The sequence below is a fragment of the Haliotis rufescens genome, unplaced genomic scaffold, assembly GCF_023055435.1.
Source record: "Haliotis rufescens isolate VD_foot unplaced genomic scaffold, xgHalRufe1.0.p SCAF_3, whole genome shotgun sequence".
NCBI lineage: Eukaryota > Metazoa > Mollusca > Gastropoda > Lepetellida > Haliotidae > Haliotis > Haliotis rufescens.
Window position 1 is genome coordinate 7,015,308 of NW_025964001.1, and position 23,076 is coordinate 7,038,383.

The window sequence follows — 23,076 nt, forward strand, 5'->3', positions numbered from 1 at the left end:
AAGATACATGTTTCAAGGGCACAGCTATCTCAAATGTGAGGAAAGCGCTGAGGCATTTTTTCCTTTCTATTTTATTTAAAACATAAGTGACGAGACTGTTTGTTTTCTCCACCAAGAAAACCAACAAACAACTAGACAGATTGAACGCGGTCCTTTTATAACAATGTCAGGTATACAAAAAATAAACGATGCGCAGTATTTAAATTGACGAGCCGATGCACGAGACATTTTCCGCTTTTTAGCCATACTAGTGTTCTGAAACCACACCATAGCGTTATGATTGAGTTTATAGGTACGCGTGAATATGGCGTAAATATGATGTAGATGTGACTTAAATATGACGTAAATATGATTACCGGTTACCATATAGCACCCTATCAAGCCTGTTCACAAATGCTGAATAGGATATATGAACTACGAAGGGGATCTAAAGATAAGTCCACTCCATATATGTTTGCATATCAGACACAGAAACGACATTTCGAATTTGCTCCATGGTACGATCGAATTTACTAAAGTTATCATGAATACTACAATTTGTAAATGGAAAAAATAGCTGATGCACTCGCACAGTTTCTGTAACGTTAATATTTCTAACGTTCATATCCAGCTGGCTTCCATTTGTCTACTTGTCCATTGCCATTTCCATTGCTATTGTCTATCAGTGCTAATTACACCTGCCTCCCGTGTGCCCATTGCCTATTCCATTGCTATCATCTATCAGTGCTAATTACGCCTGCCTCCCGTGTGCCCATTGCCTATTCCATTGCTATTGTCTGTCAGTGCTAATTACGCCTGCCTCCCGTTTGTCCATTGCCTATTCCATTGCCTATCATCTATCAGTGCTAATTACGCCTGCCTCCCGTGTGTCCATTGCCTATTCCATTGCTATTGTCTGTCAGTGCTAATTACGCCTGCCTCCCGTGTGCCCATTGCCTATTCCATTGCTATCATCTATCAGTGCTAATTACGCCTGCCTCCCGTGTGCCCATTGCCTATTCCATTGCTATCATCTATCAGTGCTAATTACGCCTGCCTCCCGTTTGTCCATTGCCTATTCCATTGCTATCATCTATCAGTGCTAATTACGCCTGCCTCCCGTGTGCCCATTGCCTATTCCATTGCTATTGTCTGTCAGTGCTAATTACGCCTGCCTCCCGTTTGTCCATTGTCTATTCCATTGCTATCATCTATCAGTGCTAATTACGCCTGCCTCCCGTGTGTCCATTGCCTATTCCATTGCTATCATCTATCAGTGCTAATTACGCCTGCCTCCCGTGCGCCCATTGCCTATTCCATTGCTATCATCTATCAGTGCTAATTACGCCTGCCTCCCGTGTGCCCATTGCCTATTCCATTGCTATCATCTATCAGTGCTAATTACGCCTGCCTCCCGTTTGTCCATTGCCTATTACCTAGGCCTAGTCCTAGCTTCCAGTTGTCTATCGCTATCCATTATCAGCGCAAATTAACTGTTAAGTGTTGGCTTCCATTTGTCACTTCCATTTATTCCCCTGGGGAAGCAGTAGGTATATACTTCGAAACGTAGTGTTCCTTGTAAAAATGAAGTTGACATCCATAAATTATTTTACCTAATGTTTCCTATATTTGAAAAATATAATAATTTTGTGTGAAATTAACGGAAGTTAATAGAACGTTACAGAAAACACATTCAGTATCAGTGGATAAGCTATTTTCGTTTGTTTTGTTTGTTTGTTGTTAAACGCCGCAATATTCCAGCTACGTGACGGCTGTCTGTAAATAATCGACATCATGAGCATCGATCCACATAGTTGGGATACGGTGACATGCATCAACCAAGACAGCGAGCCTGACCATCCGATCCCGTTAGTCGCCTCTGGTACCCATGAATGCTCAAAACATTTAAATCTGCATCCCAGGATTTCACAAAATCATCTGTGCCCTGATCTCAAGATGGGTAGTAACATTAGGTGATATGCCATCATTGTTTCACCTTCAGTTGGTACTTTGAACATAAATAATAGTCGTACCTTGCCTGCAGCTGATGCATATTCTTCATATTATTTCCTTTTTCTAATTATCAATTTCTAATAATAAAATCCAAACTTTTAATCCGGTTTGTCCTCATATTTTCCAAGTCAAGGCAAAATAATTTCTATTGATGCCAAATCTCGAAGCTCCGTTCGTTTGAAAGCTTGAACCTCCGTTTATGTCAAAGTTCGAAAATCCTTTTGTTTCAAAGCTAGACACTCCGTTTATGTCAAAACTCGAAACTAGAATATGTCGAATCTCGAAATCCGACATGCTTGAAAAAAATGGCAATTATGGAATGTCCGATTATGTCAAAGTGTCGATGAAGGATAAATATATAATTTTGAATTACACAGTTAAGAAAAATAGTTCATGTATTTACTGATGAATATTCAAGGAAAACCCCTCTTTCCATTTTCTATGAGTAGAACTTTAAAGTTAAGAGTGCGCCCATGACATATATAGGATTTATTGTCGACATGAGCTATACCGCTAAATATAAATCGTGGTTTTTGAAATGTTGTGTGTATAACATTGATGACAATATAAATCTTATTATTCATATTACACACATCTACACCCCGCATTTCTTGTATAATTCTGTGAAACCAAAAAACAAAAACCCAAACAGGTTCATGCTGATAGTGACAGTATGCGGCATTGATCTTACAAGAATAAGCAGCATCACCGAGCCTTATTGCCCATACGTGTATGTATATCTGCACTTACAGGATCATACTAATTTCTAATTTCTATGATGAGCGTGTGAACTGTACAATATCAATGCGATCAATATGTCAGCTAATATGTCAACAATATGTGAAAATAGAATTTCTCACCGGGCAAGGACGTAATGATACTCCTACAGAAGCACAAACAACAAAACATAATATACATAATCAACAACTTATATAAATTTGGAATGGTATACATCATGGTACATATTTATCAATCATTGAATGTGTTTAGAATTATGATCTTGTATTTTAATAGCTGCAAATAATACAGTCATCATCATCATCATCATCATCATCATCATCATCATCAGCATCTTTTGCTCGTCAGTTGTTGAGGTGGAGACATCGTGACGTATATTTGCTCTAGGTTGTTCTCTGACAACATATCATGACGTATCAATTAGGTGTACCACATCTACTGTCCGTATACAATGCAAAACATCTACGCCAGTAAAATAAACAAAACAAAACTCACTCCGTATACAAGCCCTCTCGAGTTAAATAAAAAATCTAAAAGTGTTTTTGTCAGAGATGTTAAAAATGTCGTTTGTTTAATATTTTACCCGCAGTCAGCATTGTTTCAGCTATATCACGGCGCCCTGTAAACTATTGAGTGAGTGAGTGAGTGAGTGAGTGAGTGAGTTGGGTTTAGCGCCGCTTTTAACAGTATTCCAGTTATATCACGGCGTGTCAGCTTAATGTGGGAGGAAAGCCCGAAGTGATGCAGGTCTCAGACATTTACACTTCGATGAAACCCGCGAGCACGGGCATGGTGCTAACAAACCTAGAAACATAATCGGGGCGAACCGGGATTCGAACCACAATCACAGGTTCCTGGCGTGCCCAAGGGACGCAACTCTGCACAACGAATCGCGGCGCCTTAGACGACTTGGCCACTCGTGCCCCCTGTAAACTATTGAGTGAACGACAGACAAGCCAGTGGTTTGTACTTTGAGCAACGTCCCACGTCATCACGGAATCTGATGACACGCAATCAACACAATCTCATCGCCTGACCACGTGATCTAATTAGGCCGCCCCATACATCAAAGCAATTGCAGGGGACCTTTTCTAACTCGGGTCCCCAAGAGATAATCAATCTTGTACAAGAGATGCCATCTGAAAAATAACATGGCTTGAGCAAACCACATTTCCTGAAAAGACTTCGAGTTCATTAAAAAGAAAAGCTTTCCATCTTATTCATACCTCAATAAAATATAGCCGCCGTTTTAAACCAGTGTTCTTTTGTTACAGTGCAATCTTTGTGAATTTGAAACGCTTCATTCGCAATATCATTAAAATCAGATCTTAGTTCTCTACCTAACATACCTCTGGGATATATTCTTAAAGATTTCCACAAACTCACAATGATTATAATAAATTTGTAATATTTATTTCCGTGTTACTTTCATGCTCCTCTATATCAGTACTGATGATGATAAGAACGGCCCAGTTAGTTGATTATAAAACATTGTAGGTTTTATCGTCATCGATCCATAAGTTTAACAAATGTTATATTACTCAGTATAATATATGAAAAACATGCAGTTTGTAGATGTATATGTAGAGAGAGTATATGTGGATACATACTAAGATATAGCTATTAACGGTATCATGTACCATTTGTCATACTCTCTGCAAAAGGAATTTAACACTATCAGTGCATGCTTTTGTCTTTTGAAGAACTTTAATATTGATTGTCATACCCAAGAATTGACGAGGGGTTAAATGAGATGAGATACGAACCTTAAATGTCATTTCGAGTTGGCAGTTCATAAAAACTAAAAATGTAGTCATTTCAACTTCCGTATTCCTGACATTGTGACACATTTTCTTAGCCTCTTCATCCGGTGAATTCGCCCTATCACTAAACGGTTGTAGAATATAGAAGTTGAAATCCAAATAGCTTGTGTCTCTAAGAGTGAGTGAGTAGGGTTTTACGACGCATCCAGCAATATCACGGCGGGGACAGCAGAAATGGGTCTCACATTGTATTCATGGAATCAAACCCGGGCCCTAGGTGAGACGAGCGAACGCTTGAACGACAAATCGTACATAAAATAATTTGATTTAAATGTAAGCCTTAATCATCATGAAAAGTGCTATTTGAGCATTTGTTCTGTTATATTTACATCAATAACAATTTGACAATGTTATAAATCAAGAATAAACAAAGCGAATTGCAACAAAATCAAATAATATACAACAATGTAATTTTGATTCTGCAAGCGGTTATGATCAAGACTCCCAAGAAAATATAAACACAACGCATCCGGTGTAAACTCTTGGTGATCCCACTGTAAAATCTGAGGGATCCTGTTAAGAACTAGTTTTTAGGATCCAATTATCGTAGCGTAAGCTCGTTTAAAATTGTATCTCAATACACCAATTCATACATTCTGATATGGAATAGAGATGTTATCCAGAAGAAAAGTCCCTTGTATGTTCCGACATGGAAATCACAGTATGGCACAGCTATCCTTTAGAACTTGGCATGAACTGATCCTTGGAATATATTCAAAACAAAAGCCTCCCACAATGAAATTACAAGGCAACAGAAAACAGCACCAGCGTGTAGTCGGAAAACATCGGACATTTCCGATATCCAAGGTGTATCTTGGAATTCAACGAACTTTGCCGAGTTTGATACATCCTTCCGGACGGAATGGCGGATATATGCCCGTGACCTTATAACCGGACACAGTTTCCATTGGATGTTTTGCCGTTGAGAATATAATGTGAGTGTTTGGCCCCTTCACAGGAGTGACCGTTCAAGGGCCTCAAGGTCATTTGGTGTTCCTCCCTTATGGCGTTGATCTGATCACGTGATGTAGCGAGTTCTACGTCCGAATCTATAGAATCGGAACATGTATCGACATGCGCGTTAAGAAACTCATTAGATCGATATGTCTTTGAACTTCCAGACGCTATAAGACACGTGTCCGACTGAACGTTATCAGTATCCGAATCGGTGGTCTTTTTAGAAACAAGTTCTTTTTTGTCTGAAATTTTCTGACTCTTTTCAGCGTCTTTCCTCTGAACTGGCTCTTTTTTCAAACACTTCAGCATTATATTATAACCAGCTTTATTGTCTTTAGAATACGCCGCCCACGACCGACCAAATCCCGTGGACTTCTTGCCAGATTTATCGAGACTTGGCTTTGTTTCCTTGCTCCTCCTACTCGAAGCGGAACCGCGGCCATGTTGGCTCGCGCCACCACTGCTACTTCCGCCGGAAGAAGCTGCTTCGCTGATATGGCAATCATGCATGTCTCGAACATCGGTCATGCTCTGTCGTGTGGTCTGAGCATAGCTGTGAGAGGCCGTTGCGTTCATGCTGTCCTGGTAACGGAAGATGTGCTTGGAGACACAGCAACAGAGGAACGTGCCGATGATCTGCTTGAAACTCCGCCGGAACTTTTTGCTCATTATGCTGTAGATGAAGGGGTTGATGCAGCTGTTGAGGAAGCCACAAAGATGGGTCATAAGCATCGTAAAGAGGAAGTTGCTTTTGTGGAGGAAGCTGCTGCCGTTGTTGTAGGAGGCCTGGATCTGGCTTACGATGCTGACCCAGTACTGAGGCGACCATGCAACGATGAAGGCAATTGCTATCACAATGACCATCCGGGCAACCTGAAACAATAGGAAACATGAATATATATGAATGTTATATTGTTGTTTATCACCGTAGTCGGTTATAATTCAGCTATATGACGGCGGTCTGTAATTAATCGAGTCTGGATCAAACAATACAGTTTGTTATTGTGAATGAACAACGATCCAACGCTACGGTAAGAGTGAGTGAGTGAGTTAGGTTTAACGCCGCTTTTAACAGTATTCCAGTTATATCGCGGCGTGTCAGCTTAATGTGGGAGGAAAGCCCGAAGTGATGCAGGTCTTAGACGTTTACCACTTCGGTGAAACCCACGAGCACGGGTATGGTGCTGACAAACCTAGAAACATAATCGGGGCGAACCGGGATTCGAACCTACAATCATAGGTTTCTGGCGTGTCCAAGGGACGCAACTCTGCACAGCGAATCGCGGCGCTTTAGACGACTGGGCCACCCGTGCCCCCGCTACGGTAAGAAGCAGTTAAACCAGCCTGACCGCTCGATCCATAAAGTCTCCTCTCATGACCTGCATAACCTGCGGAACATTTTGAATCCGGAAACCACACCAGTTTGTTTGTTTGTTGTTTAACGTCACACTCTGGAATATTCCAGCTATATGACAGCGGTCTGTAAATAATCGAGTCCGGACCAGACAATCCAGTGATCAACATCCTGAGCATCGATCTACACAATTGGAATTACTATGACATGCATCCACTAAGTCAGCGAGCCGGGCCACCCGATCCCGGTAGTCACCTCTTACGGCAAGCATGGGTTGCTGAAGACTAATTCTAACCCGGATCTTCCACGGGTTTACAGTGTGCACATTCACATATAGACCTATATGGGTTTCTTTAAATTACATTTAGTCGTAGCAATACCTCATCCTACAATGCGCCAAACATTACATGCACGCGAAAGGCAACGCCGTGGTCAATATTTTACAGCGATCCACATCATCAGGGCTCAATGTCCCACCAAATTAGTCAGTTCAAAGAGGAAAGCAGCCCCAAGTAGAATGTATATACAAAATCCATTGACATAAAAGTGTTGAAGACACAGTTCCTGTATATGGCGGACCTATGTTAAAAGTGCGTCCGGACATGTACCACGTAAGTCCTTTGTCGGCGTGTGACTTTTTCTGAAGTAAAATCTGCAGCTACAAGTTGTCCACAACAACAAGGAGTGAGTGAATGAGTGAGTGAGTATGGTTTTACGCCGCTTTTAGTAATATTCCAGCAATATCACGGCGGGGGACACCAGAAATGGGCTTCACACATTGTACCCATGTCGGAAATCGAACCCGGGTCTTCGGAGTGACGAGCGAACGCTTTAACCACTAGGCTACCCGACCGCCCCACAACAAGGACCTACAGACGGAGGGACCATGTCTGTCATCAGTCTTGGGCGATGAGTGATAATAAGTGGACGGGGAAACTGTTTTTTTTTTGTTTTTTTATTTATTTTTTTAGTGTTCTCAGAGTTGTAGAGTAATGCAGTATTCAATCGAGACATATTTCGGATTGCAACAGAATGACACAATACATTCTTTATTATTTAAAGACCGCCTCCATGGTCTAGTGGTAGAGCGTCCGCCCGGAGAGCGGAAGGTCCGGGGTTCGATCCCCGGCCGCGTCATAAAAAAAGACGTTAAAAGATGGTACTTGTTGTTACCCTGTCTGGCGCTCGGCATTAAGGGCTAAAACAAGGACTGGTCGGCTCGGAGTCAGTATACTGTGTCTGAGTGGGGTATTCATGTTAAACTGCGGCATGGTATCTCAGTGAGCTAGCACTATAAATCGGCATCAGTCCGGACTAGTACAAGCAGCCACACAAACACACACACGTACATGCACGTCGCTATATAAGTGCAATAATCTTGGACGCGACGTTAAACCCCATTTCACCTCACCTCACCTTTTTAATTTAAAGGTTTTGAAACAAACAGTGTCACGTTTCAAACTAAAATGTTGCAACACACAACTTAAATCAAACATAGCATGTATCAACAGAGAATCAAATGCTGAGAATAAATGTCACCATAATTTGTTAAATTTATTTTCGGCATCCCTTTTTAAAAACTATAAATGTCTTGATTGAATATGTTGTTAAGTAGTTTTAAAAGTATATCTATTTTCGGTTTGATCCCTTTCATTCCTGAACACGAACATGCCCTTTCCCCAATAAAATATACGATTGATTAAAGTATTACAGTAAATCAAACCAAATAAGACATTTTGTCAATTTATTTTGTTGTGAAAGATAGTTATTAAGCTAAAGTTCTAGATCATTCCAAAACGGGGAAACTGTTTCTGCTTTAGAATAACTAGCTGATAAATGGACGTGAGAAAGCAGACACACACTTGAAGCAAACTTTTATGCCCGTCAAATGGCCTAATCCTCAGTCCTTTTTTGATCTTTAGAATCAAAGAAGATCCAGGATGGAATCTGTCGAAAAATGAAAATTGAACACAAGCGCCCATAAAATATCTCTTTGCGTCATACCAGAGGGATGGCATACTTCTTGGAAGTGAAACACACCGAAATAAAACAACAAAATATTATAGATTTTCTGAATAAACCCTCACCAGTTTCACATTTAAACTTAAATAAATCCGTTCAGTTCATTTAATTAGTCAGATATAACTTCAATTCTTGATAGATAACTAAAACCCGGAGGGATGGGACCAGGATAAAAGACAAAAAAGAAAAATACACTGCCAAAATTGAAAAATGTAAGAAATAATTGTTTAAAACATAAAGAAGTCCATAAAAAAAACATAAAAAATTCCAGAAAACCTACCTTTCCTGACATGTTACAGACTGTATGTTCAAAATGAAAAAACATATTATTATCCCTCTTCGATGCAAATATGCAGATGATGAAATATCTGTCTCAAAGGCTGCGATCAATTAAACTATCGTGTCTTAGTCTGGGGATAACTGCTTCTTGGGCAAGTATACCATAGCTGAGAATTTGAGCAAATTAAGCCACACCATCGGGACTTAACGTCGAACTAATCACCTTCGTCACGAGAAGTTAGTCGGATCAGCTATGCACCCATACGTTATATACACTCGGGGCAAAAGAGGAAGTAAGAGGGCAGTCCAGTGTTTAAAGTGATCACGCCTTGTACCCGTCTTATTCCCTGTGGATACAGCCTATGAATCTCCTCCTCGATAACTTCCGCCGTGATATTGCTGCAAAATTGCTGAACGTGTCATTATACCTTATGAGCTCAGCATTCGTAAACGTTCCTTGAGACTTAAACCTAGTTGAGACTACATACACGTCCCTGCGATTAGTGAAGCTTACATTTGCAATTTATATACTACAATGTTTGATTATGTCGTCTTGAAGAGACAAAAGTGTTTTCATCCTCAAAAGTAACCTGTAAAGAAAGTAGCTATGGGAACGGTCACCATCATGACACGGACTATGATCTAAATGGTTAAACTCGCTCTGTCCTGAGTGTGGCCCTACGTTTTCAGGGTCAGCCACTTTGTATGTTCGAGGGGCAGATGTAGCTCATTATGTCCATGTAATTAGTATAATCAGACCCGTGAAGATTCCGGGGTAGAATAGGTCTTCAGCAACCCATGCTTGCCGTAAAAGGTGACTATGCTTGTCGTAAAAGGCGACTAACGGGATCGGGTGGTCAGGCTCGCTGACTTGGTTGATGCATGTCATGGATCCCAATTGCCCGGATCGATGCTCATGATATTAATCACTGGATTGTCTGGTCCAGACTCGATTATTTACAGACCGCCGTCAAAAAGCTGCGGCGTTAAACAACAAACCAAACTAGTGTAATCATAAGCCGTGAAATTAATGTACAATTTGAAGTAGCAGACAGGTGAGGCTGTGTTTAAGCGATCTGAATCAAACATGATGGGTCTTGCATTTTCCCAGAGCTTAAGACTCCTTTAGGTGCCAAAGACGAACCTCGTCTCAAAAGGATCTAGCCAGACAGTGATATTAGAAGCTGGTAAATGTGGTTTCAAACTCATACCTATATTTTGTCCCCGTAGGTAATGATCAACCCCGTGGATAAAGAAACCACGACGTCTCTAATCTGCGACCTTATGCCTTATGATGGATGTCTCATCTGCGTCCTTATGCCTTATGATGGATGTCTAATCTGCGACCTTATGCCTTATGATGGATGTCTCATCTGCGTCCTTATGCCTTATGATGGATGTCTAATCTGCGTCCTTATGCCTTATGATGGATGTCTCATCTGCGTCCTTATGCCTTATGATGGATGTCTCATCTGCGTCCTTATGCCTTATGATGGATGTCTCATCTGCGACCTTATGCCTTATGATGGATGTCTCATCTGCGTCCTTATGCCTTATGATGGATGTCTCATCTGCGTCCTTATGCCTTATGATGGATGTCTCATCTGCGACCTTATGCCTTATGATGGATGTCTCATCTGCGACCTTATGCCTTATGATGGATGTCTCATCTGCGACCTTATGCCTTATGATGGATGTCTAATCTGCGTCCTTATGCCTTATGATGGATGTCTAATCTGCGTCCTTATGCCTTATGATGGATGTCTAATCTGCGTCCTTATGCCTTATGATGGATGTCTCACACGTCCACACTTTGGACCAAACTGACTTCAATCTGGACCCATGTCAAGATAGGTGTCTCTCATATGCAATAATTCGACCAAATCGACTATAATCATGAACAAATAAATTCCGCGTGACTCCAATCGGGGTCTGAATATGCACTATCTGGACTAAGATGTATCTTGTGTTATTTATTATTCACACGCACACCAGCACGCACATATCTGGGCCAATGCAGTACCGAATCCTGATGCGATAATATCGCCTTTGTTTGGTCGAATCACTAAGATGTATGATACTAATGTCCCTGAGTTAGCACGGCACAACATTCTATAAATAAAAACATGTCCATAATCGTTTGAAATATCTGCACTACCAAATGGGGACAATAACGAATTCAGACGAAGCGCTACAACCACATTCGTGTCCACTCGGCTTTTCCGATTTGCTACACAATGATTTCGCTGTAAACTGCATATTGAACCTTCCCTTCGCATGTTGCTCGTTCAGATAGAAACTAGGTATACATGTTGAGTTTGTGCACAATCCAGTTCCAATATTAATCCACCCCCCCCCCCCCCCACCCCCCGCCCACCCCCATGCTAGCCGAAATTGAACTGAAATCCAGTTCCAATATAGATACCTCCCGATGTTAGCAGATATAACCTGGGGATTGAGTTGATCCGAAATCCAGTTCGAATATAGATACCTCCCAATGTTAGAAGAGATAACCTTGGGATTGAGTTGATCCGAAATCCAGTTCGAATATAGATACCTCCCAATGTTAGCAGAGATAACCTGGGATTGAGTTGATCCGAAATCCAGTTTCAATGTGGATACCTCCCAATGTTAGAAGAGAGGTTTGCGTTATACCCAAGCCCAGTTTTAAAGTAGTATAGATAGTTTATGTATTCCATATAAACATTAGTCTTCGAAAATATTTTTCATTACACGTTTATATAAAATGTCATTATGTACAAAACAATTTCTCTCGTGATTCGCTTCGTGAAGATACGTCAATTCTAAAGTTATTCTGCTATTAATTTAAAATATCATTATTTTTTTCTGAGCAATCAATTGTAAGTCTTCTACTGTAGCGCACTAAGCACAACATTTAATGGGTTTACAACATTTGATTAGCTCTGAAATGACATTTTGTAATCATAAAACGTACTCAGAAAACACACATAGTAAACAATAAGTGTCCACTTTCAATAGACATGGAGATTAAAATAAATGGATTTTTTCGTTAAATTTGGTTTCAATTCAAGATCGAGCAAAAAGGAAGATCATAACTATGCCAGACAGTCAGTTTGGTCCATTGCATCTTCTTTCGGCTGGAAAGTTTACAAATGATGTAGACTTCGAAGGATGGATAGATCCCTAGTAATGGTCTGTGCATGGCAGGCTGGTCCACTAAACGTTCTTATCTTCATCAATGTGTTCTTGGGAGAAATATTCCTTTTTGCAATACGACCCCTTTAGTTTCAGATCGATGTTAGATTTTCATACTTAAAGGGGAAGTGTACACGCAAAAATCACTTTCTTTCTTTTTCTAAACAAAACGCAATTTTAGAATTAATTAGTATCTGTGTTTGAAAATATACACTAATTTTTTTTCACAGTGAAAGTAGGAAGCTCACAATAGTGTTAAAATGATATGCCGTTATGAGGCCTTCGTTTTACGAGCGAAATAGGCCTGAGTTATCCCCCTTAGATTATGACGTAATTGGTGCCAATTCAACTGGGTCCCTGTCTATTCTCAACGCAAAAGATATCAAGGACCAGTTTGCGGTAAAACAACATGGTCTACGACACACTCCGGCACATTGGTGACTCAGCATAACACAATTCTGGCTGTCATCTGAGACGCTAGAATCACAAAACTGTACCTACACCACGTGAAGCGGCTCTAACAAAGCATGATGACGTCATAATGTTTATCAATTGGCACCAATGACGTTATATTGCAAGGGGCATAAGCCATGGTGTTTTTGTTATGGAAATAGAACACTTGGTAAATGTGAAAAATATAAATCGTTTTAATGCAAAAAATATGTTAATTAAATATGATGTTTTTATATTTTTGTCTATGACACTTCTATGTTAACACTTTTAATGTGGAAAAAGTACAAGAAAAATTGGTTCATTTCCGTGTGAACTTGCCCTTTAAATTGACCTGCAACCATTATTTTAGTATCAAGTGTATCAGGGTGTATATACCATTGTGTGAATCTATAACATCAGCATCCTTTGTTTGGTGTTCTTCGCCCTTGTACATTAACCCCCAAAGTAATAATAAAAATAAATAATAATAGTCCATTTTATATGGCGCTGTACTTCATATATAAGCGTGCTCTAAGCGCTCAGACATTATTACCCCGGTCACTAGATCAATGTGCGCTCAACCATCGTTCTCAGCTCCCTGGGGAGTATACACCCGATATTACCTGTTAGGCGCTAGAAGGTAAAAAAAGCACCTAATCTCATCCTACCGGGTACCCATTCCCTGCTGGGTGAACAGAGGCACATTTCGAACAAAGTCACTTGTGCTTCAGTGTGGTGGGACCGAAGCTCCAGAAACTTCCAGGAGCCGAGCTGCCGAAACGTGGTCAACCATCCACCTACTCTCCGCGAGTGACGTTGCTTAACTTCACCTGATTTGTGACCTGTGCCACCACAATTTAATGAATCGACCGCGCCAGGTAACAGGAGCAGTAAACGAATGCATATTGTCCTGCTTATCTGCCCCTAGAAGCTCGAGCCATCCACCATCCATCAACACAACAATGCTCCCATCATAGGTGCCCAGTGTCACGTTGGGCTTCTGAAACGGACACAATAAATGTTTCTATCTGGTTTCTTCGTACCCTTTAATCGAGCCAAGTTAGAAACGACCGGAGAACGGAAGGTCCGGGGTTCGATACCCGGCCGCGTCATACCTAAAGACGTTAAAAGATGGTACTTTTTGTTACCCTGTTTGGCGCTCGGAATTAAGGGGCTAAAACAAGGACTGGTCAGCTCGGAGTCAGTATACTTTGTCTGAGTGGGGTTTTCATGTTAAACTGCGGTATGGCCTCTCAGTGAGCTAGCACTATAAATCGGCATCAGTCCAGACTAGTACAAGCAGACACACACATACACACACGTCGCTATATAAGCGCAATAATCTTGGACGCGACAAAACCCAATTTCACCTCACCTCGCCATATAAGATACGATAGACATCACCAGGTTCTAAGTTACAAATAAATAATATGTATATTAATATGTATTATTATGCAGAACTCTTGTCCGGAAATAATAACTGTGTAATATAACGCCTGGTCGGACAATCAATGAGTCCTTCCGAGGTCAACGGTGATAAGCTGCAATTATTCTCAATGATTCCTTCACACATAACTACTCTGACAATCATAATGATCATCTTCAGTTTTGATGCGTGAAATTATCGGAACTAGCTGTCATTTATCTGCACTCTAGACGTAAGTGTTGTCTGTTATTCTCATCTTATGATAATGGCCACTGTAACGTCTGTGGGGATACCAGACAGGTTGTCATTACCAGCTTTTCTTTTACCTTCAGATGAAAAGTATTGTCAACATATAATGGCTTTTAGCTAATCAGTACCTTCCGTTTATTCTCTTCATGCCTGCGCCGTGCGTCCTTCCGGCCCAGCTGCGGAGAACGTTTGATGCAGATTGGCTGGAGCAGGCATATGGCGATCATGATGCATGTGACCAGAATCGTTATCATGGGGATGAGGTAAATAGAAAGAAAGAGGAAGATGAAGAAGCCCTGCCGGAACCTGCCCGTCCCCCACGCTTCCTCTCCGTACATAGCGACGTCTATGTCGTCGAAGCGGTCAACGCATATCTGTCTGGAAATTTGACCAAGACGGCTTCCAATGGCGAAGGCGTAGCTTCGACAATAGAGATACGGAGATGCGAGCACAATGGGGATGAGCCACGTCGCTGCAATGATTTTCCGGGTTCGTGACTTGCTGTTGATCTTCATGGCGGACAAAGGATGTACGATGGCGTAATACCTGGAAATGAAGGAAATGGGTTAGAATGGATCATTTCACCCCGGAGATACACCATGGCTACAGGAGATTACTGACCTCAAAATGCCACGTGCACTTTTAAGTTGTTTTTATTTCTGATATTTCTAATTAAATGTCTGGATTCCCCCGATCCTTTTGAAAATGTCATGGAAGCTTGACCATACAAGTGTTCTTTTGAATTAAAGGTTGACGGAAAGAACACGTCTCTACATATCTGCATCTTCTCGGTTTCCATGTTTCTGATGGTGGACTCAAGTCCCCTTTCTTCGTCATAAGTATTTATCTCTTATACTGAGGCAACTGCAAAAGAATTGATTGGCCGAGACATTAAGACTGACACCCCCTCCCACCAGTGTGTTGCAAAACGAACAAATTTGAATTTCTTTTCTTATAAGCAGCAGACATAGTTCAAAATTAACTATCGTCTCTAGTTTAAACAACACGCGTTACCGTGGCACTTGAGTATTGGTCAATCACTTGATTGTCTGGTTTGTTTTCATTTCACCTACAAATTTAACGCTTGCCTGTGCATTTTGTTAAGATAATATACCTTCAATTAATTAAATCCTCTATTTTAGATTTGATGACAGACAATTCATCATTTGAGACCTCAATTTAATACCATCAAGTACCAGAACTCTGCCAATACGAATTTCAGCTTAAATCCAGTCCTCGCACAGCTGTTTAAGCTTATTACGATTTCTTTGGAAATAGATGAAGAAACACAAAATAAAATTCATTAACATTCAAATTTATTCTTAAGGTTGCACTAATGATATATGATGGAAATGACATGCGCCAACGTTCACGATATAGTTTTGCCTACGATCTATTCACATAAATAGATGGGATGTTTACAAATGAACCGGTTAGCAAGCGTACGTTACTAGTTCATCCCTGGTTCGACCCTGCCATGTGCTAGTCACAAGTGCAAGGTAACAAAGCATATGTATACCCGTAACACATTCATATATATATTGTACTTATGGTTTCTGTATCTCTGTAAAATTAACGAAATTTGAATCAGAGGATTTTCCTACTGGCTTCCTAGACTGTTAATGTGTTTTGAAAGTTGTCGTTATATTTGCTACAGTCGTCTTAAAGGCGCTTTAAAAGTTTCCAGACGACAGGGTTAATTTTACCTAATAAGGATAAATTTGTTAAAAGAATCTATGGACAAAGACTGCTTCTCAACTAACAAGGTACCCTGATTGTCTTTTTGACTGCCAGCATACGTCTTATCATGATATACCGTTTAACTAGTATCTGACATACCAAATATGATAAGTTATTGACATGCTGTTTTGTTATCTTATGATTTTCACGCTGTTTATATAGCCTTAAACGTTCTTCAAATACTGGCTAAAATCCATTGGAGCACTTTTTAAATTGATTATATAAATAACAAACTCTTCCATTGTCGTAATTGCCAATAAAATACATTAGGGAATACCCTATTCTGATAAACTGCCCCAAATACATCCATTCCAATCGAGGCACTATTTACAGTTAACAAAGATGTTACAAGATTCAAACCCTGTGCAAATTGTCAAGATATACGCTCATTCTTGAAACATGTTTCACACATTGATTGCTACACACATACCTTTGTTGGCACATGGTTTATAATAGATACACTGGACGCCGAAACGTACCTGGATGAAAGGGATCAATCATTTATAATTGCTTGTAAATTAAAGTTCTTTCGTATGAACACCAATAGAGACCTTCGATGCGCTCTCAACACTTGTGTATAACGATTGGAGACACCATTGTCAATACTAGCTGAGGTCCAACAAAAACATAAAACGAATAGTCAGAAAAAGATGTTTTATTGTCGACGTATATTTGTAATGTCAGGTAAGTTCAAAAGTATAGATGTAATCGAACCATTATATTTGTCATGAGAACACATTACGTATATATTTCGTTTGTCCTATTCACCTTTGATCAGTATTTATATTCGTGTCATGATTAGCATGCGTATATGTCATATTGTTCAATCTGAACTTCTATATTTTATTAATGGTTTGATCAATTTGTCAAACATATTTTTCCGTGTGACAAAATGAAATTGATTTTCCTTTCATGAGTTTGGTGTTTTAATGTGAAGAACTTTTGCAATTAGAACTGTACGTATGATTTTAAGCATATGACAAAGTTCGACAAAGAACAAAACGGTTTACAAGCAACTAATGACATGTTTGACTTGATATTACAAATATTTGATACAACAGAAATAAAGACTACCAGTCAGACAACAGAATAAAAAATGTCGCCATTATATCATCAGTAGAAACTAATTGCTGCTTACTGATATTTATTTTCGATATTGCTTCTGTTCCAAACATGAAGTCATAGACGTTTGTCCCATAGTCACAGAGCAGGAGATGATCAATATATGAATAGAAAGTTAAGATATTGCAAGGCCTATGTATTTAACGCTTATTAGTAATCTTACGCATTAATGTTGCATGCGCACATGCTACGAATTGAAGGGATGACTTTCCGTAACAGCGGAAGCACTGGTGGCCCAGTCGTCTAAGGCGCCGCAATTCTCTGTGCAGAGTTGCGTACCTTGGGCAGGCAAGAAACCTATGATTGTGGGCTCAAAGCCGGTTAGCCTCCGTCATGTTTCTAGGTTCGTCAACCTCATACCCATACTTGTGGGTTTCACCAAAAACGTCTGAGACCTGCATCTCTTAGGGTATTCCCCCCACATTAAGCTGACACGCCGTCATATAACCGGAATCCTGTTTAAAGCGGCGTCAAACCAAACGTACTCAATCAGTAACAGAGTTAGTTCTAAATACAGTTGTCTTCTGATAACCAGGGGGCACGGGTGACCCAGTCGTCTAAGGCGCCGCGATTCGCTGTGCAGAGTTGCGTCATTGGGCACGCCAGAAACCTATGATTGTGGGTTTGAATCCCGGTTCGCCCCGATTATGTTTCTAGGTTTGTCAGCACCATATCCGTGCTCGTGGGTTTCACCGAAGTGGTAAACGTCTAAGACCTGTATCACTTCGGGCTTTCCTCCCACATTTAGCTGACACGGCCGCGATATAACTGGAATACTGTTAAAAGCGGCGTTAAACCCAACTCACTAACTCACTCACTCTGATAACAAAACGCAAATATCGATGAAAACTCCACTGCTCTAGTTCGACTGACGTAGCGGATGGCCTTTGACGTCGGAGTACACGTGTCCCGATCATGTCCTTGACGTGCTCTATGGGGTCAATGTCAGGAATGGTCATTGAATTCTGGTAATGTGAATCTGGAGGTAGTCAGTTACGCTACGTGCAGGATGGGCACAAGCGTTATCGTCTTGAAAGGCCAAACGTGGACCAGCATGGAGCGCAAACAGCAATGGCAACGGCAAACGGCTATTGGCGCCAGTGTGTTGTCTCGGTAGTACCGCCAAGTGACCCTCCAAAGAAAAAATATGCAGTGGCGTTCTGGCAGTCAATAGTGATCCCGTCCCATATCCTTACAGACCCCTTCGCAAATCTGTCATGTTGACGTACGTTGACGTTCGCATGACGTTCGTAAGGACGAACCCCCAGACACGTCCATGCGGATTCCGAAAGTCTAAAGTGAATCTGGACTCGTGTGAAAACGTCACACGAGAACACCGCCTTTTCCCCCGGTCCTACACTCTAAACACTATTGGCGTCTGGCTTGAATGTGTCGATTTGTTAACGGTGGTACAACACGTGGTATATTTAATTGGGTTCAGAATGGTACACATGCATCGTCAAACTCTTCTATCATCAAATTAAATGATACGGAATCAATAATTCTTTTATCGCATGGTTCAAATGAAGTTAATTGAACTATCTTTAGGTAAGCATGTCAGTGTGTCTTCAGGTCATGATGTAGCTTGTTGCACAAACTAATACCTAATACCTTGACTCAGAAGCTATTAAGACACCACGTTGACTAGGTTTTTGTTATTTAACGCCACACTCAGCAATATTCCAGCTGAATGACTGCGGCCTGTAAATAATCGAGTGTGGAACTGGCAACCCAGTGATTGATATTATGAGCAACGTTGCACGCCGTCGGGCTGATGTGACAGCCAATCAACAAAGTCACTGAACCTGACCACCCGATCCATTTCGTCGTTTCTTACGACCAGCATAGGTCGTTCGGTACCTAGATTGTAACGCTTATCCCGACAGGGTATGCAAGATTTTGTATGGGGATTGGATATTTCTTCAGTTACAATTACAAAACCAGATCATTTCTTAATTTAAAACTATGAACCTGAATTTGTAAAAAGAAAAACACTTTGCAACAATTTATTTTTTGAGGCAGGCAATTTCTTTTTTATTTCAACAGTCTGAAGCATAATTATTTTATTCAAGAATTTTCAGAGACAACGTTAACTTATTTTTTTTTTTCGATAAAATCTCCAACCTGTTCTTCTTGCATAATTATTTTATTCAAGAATTTTCAGAGACAACTTATTATTTTTTTTCCGATAAAATCTCCAACCTGTCCTTTATGTTGTCGTGAGAGGATGTTTTGCATGCAAGTGTTTCGGATATATTTTAACGACCAGGCTTATCGAGGCATATTTGTCTTAAAGGTGATGGGCAATTGTTTACCTAACACAACGATAACCCCTTTAGTGTAACTCACAACATGACATACCAACGGGACCTTGAACCAGCCACAGCAGATCATTTTACCCATAATTATTAGTACCAGCAGAAACTTCTCTTACAGACATCAAAGGTCACGACTAAAGTTGCTTTTAAATAAAGCAATCACTGATCCTAATGAGAAAACCGCAGGGTTTCTAATGCCATTTATACTTGCTTCCCCTCTCCTAGAACCCAGGCATCACTGGACTTTAACACTGGTACATGAGTTCCAGCTGATGACCTAAGGCGGATCAGATGACAGTAGCGTTAACTACACGTACCATCCTTACCGAATGCTTGCCAAGCGTGCTTGTTTCTCAGCGTCAAAGGAAGAGGGGAATATATGCATGGTAATTAGTTTACATGAATGTTATATGGAGATAAAGATGGCTAAAGATAGCTTGATAAGCTTCAATCCAAAAACAGCTAGCCTTGAGGAAGGTTATTCCAGTGAAGATGTCGCTAACCAGGTGGATGTATCATTCAGTGATGCACGCTTAGCTGTCCCTAATTAAACATGACGCCATAAGGGAACACATATACTAACTAGTGGTACTATTAAATTTATCCTCTGAAGGAGTGTTATTCGTGTGAAACTTTCTTCTATGGTTAGACACATAATGACATTACGTCGCCTGAGAACCATAATGTCCTATCTCCAATACAGTAAACTACGGTTATTACGAACTCATAGGGACCACTTATTTTTGTTCGTAATAAGCGTAGTTCGTTATAAGCATATATACAACATATACACAACACATGGCCGGGACTAAAAATAGTTCGTTATATCGGTCAGTTCGGTATAAGCGTGTTCGTTATAAACGTAGTTTACTGTATTTGAGTAAATGATATTTTAAAATTTGAAGTGCTGTATAATATTAACTAAAAAACAATATGCCTTTATTTCACATGAAACAAACAAATACACAAATATTTACACTTTTTTTTAAAGCAAAAGTAATTATCCATGTTCTCATTTACAGATAAATATTGTTTTTATGTAACAGTACCAAAGAAGTTAGGACATTTTGTTTTCAGATCCATACTGTTCTTTCTCCATTAGTAAATTCAATTGGCGTAGTCTGACTATTTATGACCACAGTTTTCCCTCAAAGGAGGATCACATACTTGAGACAGCGTATTGTAATGAAGTCATCACAATGTACTTACTATTTCAGCTCACAGACCACAAAATTCACTCTCAATGTTCACATTCTACAGTTGATAAATGATAACCGAATGGTTCTATCTCAAATGACTTGGAACTATGTGGTCCCGTTTCCTTGTCATGTGATCTGTGTCAAGACTTTGATTGGACACATGGACATTCTCATGATTTATGATTTTTTCTATATAGAATCACTGAGAAACTACTTTCCAGCAAAAGGGGCTTCATGAAATTTAAAACAATGTTAGAAAAGCACCCATTTGGAAAGAAAATGCAAAAACCATCATACGACATGGGACCATCAGGCGACGAAAAGTTGATATTGCAATTATAAAGTTATATTACATTTGGACAACTTCCGTACTCGGGTACAAGGTACCCGCCTGCGAGGGAAATACATTTCTAAGCGGGAAATAAATCCCTTATACCCCGCTTCGAAGCAAAAAGCCGCACGCTTTTTCCGAGTCAATGGAATTCATGTGACACAGCACAAGTTAACCTCAGCTTAATCGAACAGCTGTTTTCTATCAATTTTGAATTCGTTTATATCTTTTACAATTGCAGATGAAAACATGTCGGTAAGATAAATTCCTTGTATATACATGTTGTTTTATGGGTCCTTCGTTAGCTTTTTAGTAGACACCCGTGTTTGACGGTACCAAACATTGAAAAATAAAATAAGTGGTTATTCAATGATGTTGTATTTCATACGAGTATCATAGGGAATATTACATGCATCGTATCATTGAGTATCTGACAACAGGTGGGGTGGTACTGATGTGTGGTTTTGGCGTATTTCTTCCTCGGTTAACATACTGGTGTTCAATGTAGCACTATTTGATATCTCACTAATACGAAGATCTTTGATCAATGAATTAATGTAGTAATGCTTACATATAATGCATATGGTAGTTGAGTATTACTCACTGTAAACGACTAGTTTCCACCCTTGTCGAACTAGGCTGGATTTTCTGGGATTTGGAAAAGATCTGTTGACGCTAAGTTGACGGTACACGTGCTTTGAAAGTCCTGCAGTCGACGTAAATCCGCACGGCAGTTTACGAACCGGATGATTTCGTAACGCGATTTTGATTAGACTATGCATAGACTCGTAAGTCCAGCCTAAATATAACCCCATAATTCCAGCCTAGTTCGGCAAGGGTGGAAACTGGACTTTTATAGTCAGTTAACTCCCTTGCCTCGGGAAGATGATTATTACTATAAATAGCACTTATTCACACACGTATCTGAGGCCAGGTCATTGGGAACTATACACACACTTTTGATATAGGGCAGCCAGATTTTGAATGACAGAGGGTGGGACAGAATAGGTATATTCCTATTCTCTTTCCTGGACCTCAGGGGGCGGTCGGGTAGCCTAGTGGTTAAAGCGTTCGCTCGTCACGCCGAAGACCCGGGTTCGATTCCCGACATGGGTACAATGTGTGAAGCCCATTTGTGGTGTCCCCCGCCGTGATATTGCTGGAATATTGCTAAAAGCGGCGTAAAACCCTACTCGCTCACTCGTCCTCAGTTTGTATACTCAACAAATGGCAAAATCACGCACTTAATCCAGCCCGAAACACTCTCAACAGGCCTCCTCTAAATCTGTGCAATAGGAATTTTCACTTGGCACAGCACTCTCGGACAAACGATACTTCATTGTATCATGTGATTCGAAACATGGCGTCCGATTGCCTTGATATTAATGAAAATAAAACAAAAAATGTAATTAGTTTCTATTTGAGCTTTAAATGAAAGACAGAGTCCCTGTTCGGAAGTGGTGTCTTTTTCGTCTTTCAAAAGAGAAATTCTTCAAGGAAGAAGAGGCGACGAACGCTTTGACAAAAAAAACCCCGTAAAAATGTTCATTCTTTCAGAACATCCAGTTTTTGAAAGCTATGTCGCTGCAGATAGCCCCTGGGTGTATTTTTTCTTAATTCTGTTTGTCATGTTTTTGGTTCAGGCAATGAATTGGTGATGGGTTCACCCCAAGCATTTTGTCAAATTACACGCCAAGTGGTTTTGTCCGGGGAGAGAGTGTGTAAGAGGAAACCTACAAACACTCATCCTAATTGCTCGCGAGTTAAGGGGACAATTCCAGCTAATTCTGATTCTTGAAAATTGTCAGTGGTTTAGAATATTACACATCTTCTGCGTCTGCTGAAGCGAGTGCGGAATTGAAAATGACATTCTGTCATTTTTTCCCTCCATGCATTTTGACAAGTGAATAGGATTAA

The 23,076-nt window shown here is 40.3% G+C and overlaps 1 protein-coding gene across 1 annotated transcript in view; it reads right to left on the reverse strand.

Annotated features, from left to right (window-relative positions):
* Positions 1–3,541: 3,541 nt before the first annotated feature.
* Positions 3,542–23,076, reverse strand: part of LOC124131781 (galanin receptor 2a-like) — an 81,443-nt gene continuing 61,908 nt past the window's right edge. The window contains exons 2-3 of the mRNA XM_046495243.2: positions 14,578–14,995; positions 3,542–6,383 (exon numbers count right to left, since the gene is read on the reverse strand). Coding sequence (XP_046351199.1) covers positions 5,439–6,383; positions 14,578–14,995 — 1,363 coding nt within the window. The 3' untranslated portion in view covers positions 3,542–5,438. The remainder of the gene's footprint in view (positions 6,384–14,577; positions 14,996–23,076) is intronic.